Source organism: Mytilus edulis, chromosome 1 (assembly GCF_963676685.1).
Source record: "Mytilus edulis chromosome 1, xbMytEdul2.2, whole genome shotgun sequence".
Lineage (NCBI taxonomy): Eukaryota > Metazoa > Mollusca > Bivalvia > Mytilida > Mytilidae > Mytilus > Mytilus edulis.
The window spans coordinates 53,660,598-53,677,203 of NC_092344.1; the positions used below are offsets into that span (position 1 = coordinate 53,660,598).

The window sequence follows — 16,606 nt, forward strand, 5'->3', positions numbered from 1 at the left end:
AGAAGACGCTGACAACGACGACATGATACCATTATACGAACGTAAAAAAAATTTGTGAATGTATAAAAATGTTTACTTTGCAATTTCCTTCAATCCAGATAATTTGTAGACATAGATGAAACAGCTTTTTTTCCAAAGCAATATTGTTAATAAAAAAATTATGAAAGTTGTCAGCAGATAAGTGAAAATTGAACACCTTATTTCGCAAATTTCCACAAAACGTTATAAAACAATATATCATTATTTTCAAGAATCTCCGTTTCTGTTGGCTTCAAATTCTTCACTGGATTTAAAAAAAAAAAAGTAATATCCACAATTTCATGAAAACCATGAAAATTAATACCTACAAAAAGAACTTTTACAGAAATTGACATCAGGCAATATTTCATTATTGGTAAATTTACTGGTATATATAAGCTCCAAAATAAATAAGTTATTAACTTACATGACCATATTTCTTCTGTGGTATATCACCCCGACATTTCACATATCTCCACTTTAAAGTGTCTAAATTACAGGTGTAAAAGTCATTACTACTACTGTGACCAAATGGTACACCTGTACCTCCAAAATATAACAAGTTTCTGCCACACCTTAAAGCTGCAATGTAAAAAATTTGATGATCATAATAATCTCATTGAGAACAAAATGCTCCGCAGGGCACAGCTTTATACGACCGCAGAGGTCTAACCCTGAACAATTGGGGCAAGTATGGACACAACATTCAAGCTTGATACAGCTCTGAATTTGGATTGTGATTAAATAGTTTACACAGGAAAGGTGTCTGACACAGAATGAATGTGGTCTAGTGAACTTAAAAAAAATGTTTTTGGCTTTTGAGCAATACGCTATGCTGTTGAATATAAATCCCCTCAAAAAAAATATTTGATGAAAAATTCTTTTTAATTTCTGAAATCTGAAATGAGAAAAATTTTACCCCTCACCCCTCCCCATCTCTTTTCACCTCCCCCAATCCCTTATTCCAAAAATAATCTCAATTCAAATTTTTAATCAAGTTGGCAACAATAATTACTCATTTAAATACATTTTATCATAAAGTATTAAAATATAAAACAACTTATAGTCATGGTTAAAATAAATATTAATTAACAGTAACTTCTAACCAGGTGCTCCGCATGGCCCAGCTTTGTACGACCGCAGAGGTCGAACCCTGAACAGTTGGGGCAAGTATGGACACATCATTCAAGCTTGATACAGCTCTGCATTTGGTTTGTGATCAATTTTTTTGACATAATATGAGTTTCTGACACAAAACAAATGTCAAGATCTTACAAATCTATTACTCAATATTGTGCAATTGAAGATTTCTTCTTCAAACTTTTCAAAAATTTGGAATCTGAGGAAAAAAAATGAAAACTACTACCACCCCCCTTTTTTTGCAATTAGTCCAAAACCTGACATTTCTTTATACATAATTTAAAAGATAAATAAAGAGCTGCTGAACCAACGCCTCTTATGTTTTGTGCTGGTATGAACCTTAAGTGGATACCAGATTGTATGCAGGGTTGTCAGATAAAAAAATCAAATACCGCTACATTGACAACAACACTTAAGTAAACTGCATCTTTTATTGTCGACATGTTTCGCCGATTAGATCGGCTTCATCAGGACAATTAAAGGATACAAAATTAGAACCGCTGAAGTACAAAAAAATGGTATCATGTATGTGACGTCATAATTGTCCATTGTTGACGTTGCTATAGGATACTCTATATCATTATGTAATGTTGAACAGAAAATGAATCAAACATAGTACAATGCAAATGAAGTTACTAAAGGAGTAGGTCCGGTAAGGACCGATTTTGGCCTCAAATTTCAGGTTTATCTGACGAAAGATTTTGACCACTTTTTAAACACTTAAGTGTCTATTTCATTTGAATTAATTAGTTTATGTGAAAGATTTTAACAGATTTAGTCATTAAAAACAATCCGATTCAAGCTCAAATATGAAAAATCTACCTAATATGACGAAAAACGTCACTTTTCAGATGGTTTTTGGTCAAAATGAAAGTGGCCGCATCCGTGTTCATCCTCAACCTTTATATATGTTATGTATTATCATAAAATACAACTTACATTTCAATATTAAGGATGAACACGAATGCGGCCACTTTCGTTTTACACGATAACCGTCTAAAATTTAACTAAAATGCTAGAATTATAAGGATTTCAGTAATTTAGCATGACTTAATGGTGCTAGTACCCGATATATGTGCATTGTATTGTCAAAAACAGCCCATATTTATGTAGCAGAAGCATTCTACTGTCAAATAAATAACTAAAGGTTTACATTTTAACAATTTTGTAAAACTGCTATATTTTGGGGCCAAAAAGGGGGCTTACTGAACCTACTCCTTTAGAGTTAATCTATAATTTTTCGAATTGTCTTTAACTTTAAAATGGTTGTAAACTATTATAATGGTAAGTGTATAAATAAAATGTGTTTTTAAATAGAAATTAAATTTGTGTAACATGAATGTAAGTACAATGTCAGTGTACAGTTTTATAAAGTTTCTTCCTAATTTGGACAACACTTATAGGGCACACCCCTACCACTTCGACTGGGTTCCCTTTGGCCGGAGGTACTACTTCCAATCGCGTCGGGAATGCCGTAAAGTGGTTTACTGTCGCAAAATTTCTTGGCAATGTTGGTTGAACTGGAAATGGTGGTGGGAAGGATTTATGTTCTTTGTATCTTACTTCTTTTAACTTTAATTTCCTGCAGGTTTTAAATAGTACTGGAAATCTATCTTGGCTGTTTTGTGTCATCTCCATTTACTTTTGAAAGATCCTTTTTAAGGTTTCACACTAAAATAACCCAGTCGAAGTGGTAGGGGTGTGCCATATAAGTGTTGTCCAAATTAGGAAGAAACTTTATAAAACTGTACACTGACATTGTACTTACATTCATGTTACACAAATTTAATTTCTATTTAAAAACACATTTTATTTATACACTTACCATTATCATAGTTTACAACCATTTTAAAGTTAAAGACAATTCGAAAAATTATAGATATAACTCTAAATTTAGTAACTTCATTTTCATTGTACTATGTTTGATTCATTTTCTGTTCAACATTACATAATGATATAGAGTATCCTATAGCAACGTCAACAATGGACAATTATGACGTCACATACATGATACCATTTTTTTGTACTTCAGGGGTTCTAATTTTGTATCCTTTGTCCTGATGAAGCCTATCTAATCGGCGAAACATGTCGACAATAAAAGATGCAGTTTACTTAAGTGTTGTTGTCAATGTATCGGTACATAATTTAAAAGTAGTGTATGGGAGGTAAATCCGAACATACCCAAAATTGTATGTTAAATATTTTTGAGTTGCTTCCTTACTTACACTTAGTTACCTACACTGCTTTTAAATTGTCTAATTGTCCATTGACCAAAAACCTTTTTTTTGCCCCTAATTCCATAAAATTTTGAGCCATTATCCCCCAAAGTCAATACTAACCATCCCTTCATGGTATGGAAACTTGTGGTATAATTTCAAAGAGATTCATACACTTAAACACAAGTTATTGTTTGATAACTACAAAAATGCTTATTTTGGGCCCCCTTTTTGGCCTGTAATTCCTAAACCTTTGGGACCATTACCCCAAAAATCAATCAAAACCTTTGACCTATGGTATTGTGGTACAATTTCAGAGCAAATAAAATACTATTTACACAAGTTGATATCCTGAAAGTAGAAAAATAATTGTTTTGGCCCCTTTTGGGCCTTAATTCCAAAACAGTTTGGACCATCATCCCCAAAATCAATCCCTATCTTCCTTTTGAGGTATTGAACCTTTTGATAATATTTCATAGAGATCCATTTACTTAAATTAAAGTTATTGTTCGGACACCAAATGTGTCTTTGGACGACGACGACGACGCAGACGACATCATACCATTAAACGAACACAAACTGTTTTTGTGGTCGTATAAAAATAAATTTACAGCTACACATCTCAAGACAACTATCACTTCCTTTAACATAATTTTCAAGCAGTGTAAGGGAGGTAATCAAGTAATCAAATATATATATATATATAACAGTATTCTTTAAATTTTAATTGGAATTGGATTACCTCCCTAACACTGCTTTTAAATTGTCTAAATTGTCCTTTAACCAGAAAAGCCCTTGTTTCCCCCCTTTTTTACCCCTTATTGCTTAATGATTTGATCCATTACCCCCTATAACCATCCCTTTGTAGTATGGAAACTTGTGGTATAATTGAAGAGAGATATATACACTTAAACACAAGTTATTGTTATTGACTGTCCCTTTGATATCTTTCGTCCCTCTTTTATTGACTAAAAACTACAAAAATGCTTATTTAAGCCCTTTTTTTGGCCACTCACATATTGAAACTCCCATTGAACGACAAATCTATGTGACGTATCAAATTTTCTGACGTCAGACACACAAATCAATGAATGTGTTTGTAGATAGATGTTTTTGTGTTCTGTTAAATTGTTCCTTTTAAAATTGTTATACAATGATGACTGATGTACCCATATTCTGACTATTTCATTTATTGTGTCTGTTTAGTTAACGCATCAATGTAAATATAACGGAATTTGATGAGACTGTCATCAAAGTGAGAGGGTTACCGCTAGAAAACCAGGTTTAATCCACCATTTTCTACATTTGAAAATGCCTGTACCAAGTCATAAATATGACAGTTCTTGTCCATTCGTTTTTGATGCGTTTTGTTATTTGATTTTGCCATGTGATTATATAATGGACTTTCCAAATTGATTTTCCTCTATAAGTTCAGTATTTTTGTGATTTTACTTTTTCCAATGGAGCAAGAACCCCAGACCTCAATTCCAGCCTTTTCTTTTTAGTATGAAACCTTGTAGTATAATTTCAGAGAGATCCATACACTTAAACACAAGTTATTGTCTGTAAACTAGAAAAATGCTTCTTTTTGGCCTTTTTTGGCCCCTTATTCTTAAATGTTCAGGGATATTAACCCCAAACTGACACCAAGCCTTCCCTTCATTATACGGAACCTTGTGGTACAATGTTTGAGAGATCCATACAGTTAAACATAAGTTATTGTCCCGAAACTTCAATGATGCTTGTTTTTGGCCCCTTTTTGGCCCTTATATATATATATGTTCCAGACCATATGAGTATTTGCACCATACGCGTATGGTCATGACCATATGGGTAAATACCTTGTAAATATGGTGTACTACATTCATGTCATTTATTTTAGGATATTGGAGATCTAAAGCTTCTTAAAAACACTGTATACACATCGTTATGACCCGAGACCTCAGTATCACTGCATGCAGCATGCAGCAATGAAGGCAATAGCTTTTCACTCGCAAGCAAATCGTGTAACTGAAAGGGATCGTGTAAAGCCAAGACGTGCAAATGTAGAAAAGCTATAGTACCTTGTGGAAGTAAATGTCACCTTAAGCATACATGCAAGAATACAATTAGCAAAGAAAAATAAGATCAACTGACTGTTGCATATTTATCTAATGTCTATGTTGCCTTTGAATTATACCATTAATACATTTCTATGTGACCATCATTGTTTTTTTTAAGATAAAGTTTATTGTTTTATTGAAACGTGTCTAATGCATATTTGAAAAAATACCTATATGGTCTAAATACTCATAAAGTCCGACCCGTTAATAACCAAACGAGTATATACTCATATGGTCCGACCATATGAGTATACGCATATGGTCATGACCATACGCGTATGGTCCAAATACTCATATGGTCCGGAACATATATATACTAGTCTAAATTGAAAACTATGTATCATATTTTCTCGGAGGGGGGAAAATATGATACAAGCCCAAACAAAAAAATAAACTTCAACGTTGTTCGTGTTTGGCTTTATAACCATTTTGATCTGAGCGTAACTGATGAGTCTTATTTAGACAAAACGCGTGTCTGGTGTATTAAATTATAATCCTGGTACCTTTGATAACTTTTTATAAACAAGTCTAAATTGAAAACTACGTTCAAACCTATGGTTGTGTTGGATAAAAACCACAATTTTTAGACGTGTGCATGTAAAACAAATTTCGTTGTAGAAGGGTCTAAATACAGCCCAAACAACATTTTCCAAAAGACCCAAAAAGTGAAAAAGTATATTTAAACAAAACGCATTTGACCAACAGGTCAAACAACTGATTTTCTTTAACCCTGCTGACTGCCATCGGCGATTGCCAAATAAAATTGATCACAAGATGTAAACCAGGTGCTCCGCAGGGCGCAGCTTTATACGACCGCAGAGGTCGATCCCTGAACAGTTGGGGCAGCAGTCAGCAGGGTTAAAGAACATCAGTTGTTTGACCTGTTGGTCAAATGCGTTTTGTTTAAATATACTTTTTCACTTTTTTGGTCTTTTGGAAAATGTTGTTTGGGCTGTATTTAGACCCTTCTACAACGAAATTTGTTTTACAAAACGCATTTGACCAACAGGTCAAACAACTGATGTTCTTTAACCCTGCTGACTGCCATCGGCGATTGCCAAATAAAATTGATCACAAGATGTAAACCAGGTGCTCCGCAGGGCGCAGCTTTATACGATCGCAGAGGTCGATCCCTGAACAGTTGGGGCAGGTATGGACAAAACATTTAAGCGTGATACAGCTCTGAATTTGGATTGTGATCAAATTTTTGACATTGTATGGGTTTTTTACACAAAACAAATGTCAAGCCACTGCATCATCATCATCATCTCAATTCAAATTTTAAATGGACTTTGCAACCATAAACACTCATTTAAATACATCAAAAAATTATAAAAATAGAAAATGACATATGATAGTCATGTCTGGCAAATTTCCAACTAAAATTATCTAAAAGCATTTTAGAAAAGATAAGGAAAAAAAGCTTCATCAGCAACATTTTATATTGGCAAATTTCCAATGAAGTTATTTACATAAAGTTATTGGCAAATAAAAATAGAAAATGACATCATAGTCATGTCTGCCAAATGTCCAACATACATTATCTAAAAACATTTTAGATAAGATAAGGAAAAAAAGCTTCATCAGCAACATTTTATATTTGCAAATTTCCAATGAAGTTATTTACATAAAGTTATTGGCAAATAAAAATAGAAAATGACATCATAGTCATGTCTGGCAAATTTCCAACATATATTATCAACTACTATTATATACAAAGAAAGATAACTCCAATTGAAAATTAATTGCTATTGCACAATATTGTGCAATTAGATATTTCTTGCTATTGTGCAATACTGTGCAATTGAAAATTTCTTGCTATTGCACAATACTTGATATGGAATCCTGATTTGGACCAACTTGAAAACTGGACCCATAATCAAAAATCAAAGTACATGTTAAGATAAAGCATATCAAATAAACAGTTTAATTTTGGACCCCCATTTGGACCAACTTGAAAACTAGGCTAATAATTAAAAATCTAAGTACATTTTTAAATTCAGCATATCAAAGAACCCCAAGGATTCAATTTTTGTTAAAATCAAACTAAGTTTAATTTTGGACCCTTTGGACCTTAATGTAGACCAATTTGAAAACGGGACCAAAAATTAAGAATCTACATACATAGTTAGATTCGGCATATCAAAGAACCCCAATTATTCAATTTTTGATGAAATCACACAAAGTTCAATTTCGGACCCTTCGGTCCCCCTTATTCCTAAATGTTGGGACCAAAACTCCCAAAATCAAACCCAATCTTCCTTTTATGGTCATAAACCTTGTGTTTAAATTTCATAGATTTCTATTTACTTATACTAAAGTTATGGTGCAAAAACCAAAAATAATGCTTATTTGGGCCCCTTTTTGGCCCCTTATTCATAAATTGTTGTGACCTCAACTCCAAAAATCAATCCCAACCTTCCTTTTGTGGTCATAAACCTTGTGTTAAAATTTCATTGATTTCTATTTACTTATACTAAAGTTATTGTGCGAAAACCAAGAATAATGCTTATTTGGGCCCTTTTTTGGCCCTTAATTCCTAAACTTTTAGAACCAAAACTCCCAAAATCAATCCCAACCTTCCTTTTGTGGTCATAAACCTTGTGTCAAAATTTCATAGATTTCTATTCACTTAAACTAAAGTTATAGTGCGAAAACCAAGAAAATGCTTATTTGGGCCCTTTTTGGCCCCTTATTCCTAAAATGTTGGGACCAAAACTCCCAAAATAAATCCCAACCTTCCTTTTGTGGTCATAAACCTTGTGTTAAAATTTCATTGATTTCTATTCACTTTTACTAAAGTTAGAGTGCGAAAACTAAAAGTATTCGGACGAGGACGACGCAAGACGACGCAGGACGACGACGACGACGCCAACGTGATGTAAAATTTTTGCGGTCGTATAAAAAATGGATCTTAATTTAAATTCAATACTAAACAGAAAACAATAAACTTGTGGCCAAGATATTATGCCACAAACATGAGGTCTCAATATTTTTTTATACACCAGATCCAGATTTCGACAATAAATGTCTCTTCAGTGATGTTAGGGATCGAAACGGTATTTGGAAGGCCATATAATTTACCCTCAATTTTAGACAGATTCTTGAATTTTAAGATTCAATTTTACTATGAACAGATCATATAAACCGAGGGAAAATATGATACAATCCCAAACGAAAAAATATAAACAAGTCTAAATTGAAAACTACGTTCAAACCTATGATTGCATTGGATAAATATACGTGTGCATGTAAAATAAATTTAGCTGTAAAAGGGTCTAAATACAGCACAAGCAACGTTTTCCAAAAGACCAAAAAAGTGAAAAAGTATATTTAAACAAAACGCATTTGACTAACAGGTTGAACAACTGATGTTCTTTAACCCTGCTGACTGCCATTGGCGATTGCTAAATAAAATTGATCACAAGATGTTACAAAATCGATCTTAATATAAACTTAATACTAAACAGAAAACAATAAACTTAATATATATATTAAATGACTGAATAATAGTCAACGATAAATCTTACGGGGCGATGGATCATATAATAATGATACAGTATAATTCAAAATATAATATATAACAAGTCTAAAAGGGTACAACATCACCAAAAATAACAATAAAACGAACAAAATGTTTAGTATTTCGGATAACAAATATCCTTCATCAGTATGATCACGCTTTAAAATGAATCATAACAATCTATTCTGTTAATACTATCACAATCTTGAAATTTATACAATAAAACAGTTAAAGCGAACATCAGAGACGCTGGTACATTTTTAAATTCCCAAACACAAGGAAGACAAAAAGATATACTAAATTAAAATAGTTATTTGCGATGTGAACTGGCACAACTCTAAAATTCCAAAGGTGACGACAGTTGAGATGCAACAACAACTGTGTGGAAATACAGTCCCAATAAACAGCTCTATCCGATCTAAGCTGGTATAATGTTTAAAATATGACAATGGTAGAGCAATAGCAACAGAGACTGCGTATCTAAACATCCCAAATATACAGTAATTTGATTAGAAAAATTAATAAATACATTTGTATTAAGGTTAAATAATTGAACATGACTGCGTATTTATACATCCCCGCCAACTTTGTAATTAAAACTAGTACAATTAAAAAATTCCTGAAATGTGTAAGAGTACAGTACGGAAGCCGGAGTTACTGGACACAAGTGATGGCAGGAAAATTAGTGATGGTAGGGAAAATGAGTGACTTTTCTTTGTTTCTTCATTAATGCCCTCTGGGGAAACTGTCCTGAGCTTTCTTACCCAAAACCTTTCCTGAGCAAGTCTGTAGGCCTTTGACCAATCCTGGTTGTGATCTATGATAGTGATGGTAAGTTTTTTTAGATCACCTTGGGCGTGCCCAGTCAAACATCGTCTGTTACCACATGACCTGCACCATCCTGGAGTTGAACAGCTTTTATTGGAGGAGACGTCAGCTCTCACAAATAAGTCTTTGAGACTCGATGGTTCTCGAAAAGCTAAGACAGGAGGATCGGGAAAGATTTTGGATAATTCAGGGTGATTGGCAATACTTTGCCAATTGGCACAGATCGAGCGTGAAAGGTTAGTAAAGGAGGGATAGTATGTTAAAACAAATGGAACTATTTAGCTGCGCCTCTTTTTTATGGCCCCACAACGAAGTTGTCGGTGCCATATAGTTTTACCCTTGTCCGAAATTCCATCTTTCCGAAATTCCGTCATTCCGTCATTCCGAAACAAACCATTATACTGAGTTTTTTTATAAAGGCCTTCAGATATTTGGCTGATTTTTTGTATGTGAGTTAACCATGATGAGTTACAGATCAAGTTTAAGTTTCGTTCGGCTCCTCTAATTTTTGCCAAAACAACAGACTTTATTGCCAAAATAACAGACTTTTTAGCCAAAATAACGGACTTTGGACTTTGAGAAATTGTTGGAAATCAGTTATAGACTTTTTTTCTAAACACCTTCAGATATTGGGCTGATTTTTGGTATGTGAGTTAACCATGATTAGTTACAGATCAAGTTTAAGTTTCGTTCCGCTCGGCTAATTTTTGCCAAAAACACGGACTTTTTTGCCAAAATAACGAACTTTGGACTTTGATAAATTATTGAAAATCACAGTTATATGGATTTTTTTTCTATACGCCTCCAGATTTTGAGCTGATTTTTGATATGTGAGACTACCATCATGTTTGTGTCCACATGTGTTTATATTGAAATTGCAGATTTTCAACTTTTTGAGACGGGGGGATTCGTGTAGCTTTGACACATCTAGTTTTGTACTGTTATCAAAGGTACCAGGATTATAATTTAATACGCCAGACGCATGTTTCTTCTATGTAATAGGTTATTGCGTTATTGTTAGCACGCGCAAACCCCTTATCTATGTCCCATTTTTTATAACCTCATTTGGTTAAAAATCCGCAAAATTCCTGTAACCATTGAGTGACAGCCTCGTCAGAGGAGCAAATCCACTTTACTCTAAGAGCTTGACTGTACGGGATACTTTTTGTACAGTGTTTGGGGTGACAAACTCAATCACAGCCTTCCCTTTGAGATATTGAACCTTGTGGTACAATTTCAGAGAGATCCATACACTTACACATAATTTAGTGTTTTGAAAGTACAAAAATGCTTGTTTTTGGTTCCTTTTTTTATCCTAATTCCTAACCTGTTGATACATTAACCCCTAAAACCAAACTTTCCTTTTGTGGTATTGGACCTTCTTGGATTTCATAGAGATCCATTCACTTAATCTGAAGTTATTGTCCGGAAACCAAATGGGTCTTCAGAGGATGCTGACACAGACGAAGATGACGACATCATAGCATTATTCTAACGCAAAATGACAAATTTGTGTATTCTTGTCTTTAATTTTTGATTATATGCTTGATCTTTATGCCATTTTGTGCTTCTTTGTTACATATTTGTTTGTTTCTTAGTGATTCAGTGATTTATTTCATTTGATTTGTTCTATTGTTCCATACAAGAATATTTATCGCACTACGGGTAAATTATCACATTTTGATTGGTTATTTTTGATACGGTTAATTGCTGATCCCCTTCAGACCATAGAGGGTGAATAAAATACATAGAAGATAAGGCATCCGGCCCCACCCCTATGGATTTTACTAACCCTCTATGGATCTGTAGGGGGTCGGTAGAGAACCTTGTAACCTATAGTTTAAGGTTTTGGGCATTGGGATCTCAACCCTTAACAAGTTTTCAAAAGAGAAAGAGGGATAGGGGTGACCCCTGTGGACTTTTCCTATATTTCATTTGATTTGTTTTATTGTCCCATAGATGAATATGTATGGTTGAGGGGTGGGGATATCAACCGTTTACAAGTTCTCAAACAGGAGGGGTGGGGTGACCCCAATGGTCTCCCCTATATTTCATTTGATTTGTTTTATTGTCCCATACAAGATATATATGGTTTTGGGGTGGGTATCTCGACCGCTAAAAAAATTTTGAAAAGAAGAGGGTAAGGTTGACCCCCATGGACTTCCCCTATATTTGATTTGATCTGTTTTCAATTCAATATTTATTTGAAAGAGCACAATAGCGGCGTAATCCAAATACAGACAATAATAATTTTACACAATTTTAAAACAATATATAAATGCAATATAGATGCATGTAACAAGTCATAAGTAAATTCTTACTTGATAACATTTTCGTTCACTTTGGAGATTCCGTATATCCTCAAGTTATTGGAATATAACTCAACATGCAGACATCTTATACGTTCAGGTATTGCACATCCAATCTTTTATGGTAATATTCTTTACAAAGCACAAAAATGTCAGTATTCACCCCAAAAACTTACAAAACATTTAAACAGACTTATTAAGAAGGGATATAGTTACGATACTAATGTCAGATCATTAAAGATTGCATATTTTGGCTTTAATATTGATTCAATTATAGGGTCTTTGCATTGGAACTAAACACATTTTTTTTTTTTAAAACAGTTGTTGGCATGACACGGGTTATGTTCTTCTCATATATTTTATGATAGTATGATACTAAACCCCTAACGGGAGGGATTGTGCCTGATATTCATATGATGAAGACATAAGCTTTCAATCAGTTTAATTGAGGTCTGGAGCTGGCATGTCAGTTAACTGCTAGTAGTCCTTTGTTATTTATGTATTATTGTCATTTTGTTTATTTTCTTTTGTAACACATCTTCTGACATCAGACTCGGACTTCTCTTGAACTGAATTTTAATGTGCGTATTGTTATGCGTTTACTTTTCTACATTGGCAAGAGGTATCAGGGGAGCGTTGAGATCTCATCAAAATGTTTAACCCCGCCCAATTTTGCGCCTGTCAAAAATCATGAGCCTCTAGCCTTTGTTAGTCTTGTATGATTTTTATATTTTAGTTTCTTGTGTATATTTCGGAGTTTAGTATGACGTCCATTATCACTGAATTAGTATATTTATTTTTTAAGGGGCCCGCTGAAGGATGCCTCCGGGTGCGGGAGTTTCTCGATACATTTAAGACCCATTGGTGGCCTTCGGCTGTTGTCTGCTCTAAGGTCTGGTTGTTGTCGCTTTGACACATTCCCCATTTCCTTTCTCAATTTTATCTATGGATACCATTCTAAACTGATATTGATACCATACACATTCATATATATATGGTTTGGGGGCCATGAGGGATATCGACCGTTTACAAGTTTTCAAAAAGAAGAGGAGTGAACCCCAGGGACTTCCCCTATATTTTATTTTATTTGTTTTATTTCCCATACATGAATATATATGGTTAAGGAGTTGGGATCTGGTCTTTTTACTAGTTCTCAAACAGGAGGGGGCGGAGGTGACCCCAAAGGACTCCCCCTATATTTCATTTGATCCATAAAAGAATATAAATGGTTTAGGGGTGGGGATCTCGACCGTTTAAACCAGATGCTCCGCAGGGCGCAGCTTTATACGACCGCAGAGGTTGAATCCTGAACAGTTGGGGCAAGTATGGACACAACATTCAAGCTGAATTCAGCTGGAAATTTGGATTGTGATTAAATAGTTGACACAGCATAGGTTTCTGACACAGAATGACTGTGGTCTTATGAACTTAGAATATTTTTTTTTGCCTTTGAGCAATTCACATTGCTGTTGAATATAAATCCACTCAAAAAAATGTTGGAAGAAATTTTCTTTTTATTTATGAAATCTTGAACCCCCCCCCCTATTTTTTTCACATCCCCCTTTCCTTTTTTCCAAAACTGATCTCAATTCAAATTTCTAATGGAGTTTGCAACAATAACTACTCATTTATTACATCATAAAATATTAAAATGTAAAAAAGGTGCTTGTTATCACTGAATGGTAAATATTGTTTTAATTTATCAGTTGGTAGTAAAAGTGAATATACATTGTATAGTGTATAAAACAATGATTTAAGTTGATTCAACTACTATTCTGGACAAAGAATGATAACTCCAATTGAAAATTTCTTGCTATTGCGCAATATTGTGCAATAAGATATTTCTTGCTATTGCACAATAAATTGAAAATACTTGCTATTGCACAATACTGTGCAATTGAAGAATTCTTGCTATTGCTGAATATTGTGCAATTGAAAATTGAAAATTCATGCTATTGCACAATACTTAATATAATAAATTTGGATCTTGATTTGGACCAACTTGAAAACTGGGTCCATAATCAAAAATCTAAGTACATGTTAAGATTCAGCATATCAAAGAAGCCCAAGAATTCAATTTTTGTTAAAATCAAACTTAGTTTAATTTTGGCCAGACTCTTTGGAGCCTAATGTAGACCAATTTGAAAACAGGATCAAAAATTAAGAATCTACATATAGTAAGATTTGGCATATCAAAGAACCCCAATTATTCAATTTTTGAAGAAATCAAACAAAGTTTAATTTTGGACCCCGATTTGGACCAACTTGAAAACTGGGCCAATAATCAAAAATCTAAGTACATTTGTAGATTCATTGAAGACACATTCTCTCATTGAAAGGAGTGGAAACTAATCCTATATTTGTGATATTGATTTGATTTGTTTTATTGTTCTGTGATTATTACTGAAGACCCCAATATCAAAGAACCCCAATTATTCATTTTTTGTTGAAATCAAACAAAGTTTAATTTGGACCCTTTGGGCCCCTTATTCCTAAACTGTTGGGACCAAAACTCCCAAAATCATCCCAACCTTTCTTTTGTGGTCATAAACCTTGTGTTTAAATTTCATTGATTTCTATATACTTATACTAAAGTTATTGTGCGAAAATCAAGAATAATGCTTATTTTTGCCCTTTTTTGGCCCCTAATTCCTAAACTGTTGAAACCAAAACTCCCAAAATCGATCCCAACCTTCCTTTTTGTGGTTGTGAACCTTGTGTCAAAATTTCATAGATTTCTATATACTTATACTAAAGTTATAGTGAGAAAACCAAGAAAATGCTTATTTGGGCCCTTTTTGGCCCCGAATTCCTAAACTGTTGGGACCAAAACTCCCAAAATCAATCCGAACCTTCCTTTTGTAGGTCATAAACCTTGTGTTAAAATTTCACAGATTTCTATTTACTTATACTTAAGTTATAATGCAAAAACCAAATGTCTTCGGACTACGACGATGGCGACGTAGACGACGACGCCAACGTGATACCAATATACAACCAAAAAAATTTTGCGGTTGTATAAAAATAAAAGCACATTCTCTCATTGACAGGGGTGGAAACTAATCCTTTATTTGTGATATTGATTTGATTTGTTTTATTGTTCTGTGATTATTACTGAAGACCACATTTTATATGCATATGAAAATTTAAAAAGAACATGTCCATAGTACATGGATGCCCCATCCGCACTATCATTTTCTATGTTCAGTGGACCGTGAAAATGTGGTAAAAACTCTAATTTGACAAAAATTCAAAAGATCATATCATCGGGAACATGTTTACTAAGTTTCAAGTTGATTGGACTTCAACTTCATCATAAACTACCCCGACCAAAATCTTTAACCTAAAGCGGGAAGGACGAACGACTGTAGGAACAGAAGCACAGACAAGAAAACATAATGCCCATTGATGGGGCATAAAAAATAAAATCCCATAGGGTTCTATGGTAAACCACACCCTTTGTTTAGGAGACTTAAAAAAATAGTTCATTATCTAATTGAAGGAGTTAACTTCATAAAAGAACCAGATGCCCCGCAGTGCACAGCTTGATACGACCGCAGATGGTTAACCCTGAACAGTTGGGGCAAGTATGGACACATCATTCAAGCTTGAAACAGCTCTGAATTTGAATTGTGATTAAATAGTTGACACAGAATGAATGTAGTCTAAGAACTTAAAAATTCTAAATTAGACATTTACCTATTACGGTCCAATATCCAAAATCTAAATACATGGTTGATTCAGCATATCAAAGAACCCCAAGAATACAATTTTTGATGAAATCAAATAAAGTTCAATTTTTGGACCCTTTAGAACTCAATGTGAACCAATTTGATATGGCCCAAATATCAAAATTTAAATACATGGTTTGATTCAGCACATCAAAGAACCCCATATGTTCATTTTTTGTTGAAATCAAACAAAGATTAATTTTGGACCCCGATTTGGACCAACTTGAAAACTGAGCCCATAATCAACCAGATGCTCCACAGGGTGTAGCTTTATATGACCGCAGAGGTTGAACCCTGAACGGTTGGGGCAAGTATGGACACAACATTCCAGCTGGATTCAGCTCTAAATTTGGATTGTGATTAAATAGTTGACAGCATAGGTTTCTGACACATAATGAATGTGGTCTAATGAACTTAAAATACTTTTTTTTCCTTTGAGCAATTCACTATGCTGTTGAATATTAATCCTCTCAAAAAAATGTTTGAAGAAATTTTCTTTTTATTTATGAAATCTGAATACTGTGCAATTGAAGATTTCTTGCTATTGCGCAATACTGTGCAATTGAAAATTTCTTGCTATTGCACAATACTGCGCAATTGAAGATTTCTTGCTATTGCTGAATACTGTGCAATTGAAAATTTCTTGCTATTGCACAATACTTAATATAATAATTTTGGATCCTGATTTGAACCAACTTGAAAACTGGGCCCTTAATCAAAAATCTAAGTACATGTTTAG

The 16,606-nt window shown here is 33.8% G+C and overlaps 1 protein-coding gene across 1 annotated transcript in view; it reads right to left on the reverse strand.

Annotated features, from left to right (window-relative positions):
• The window catches only part of LOC139484919 (kelch domain-containing protein 10-like), a 154,228-nt gene that overhangs the window by 105,134 nt on the left and 32,488 nt on the right, over positions 1–16,606 (reverse strand). The window contains exon 4 of the mRNA XM_071268971.1: positions 446–600. Coding sequence (XP_071125072.1) covers positions 446–600 — 155 coding nt within the window. The remainder of the gene's footprint in view (positions 1–445; positions 601–16,606) is intronic.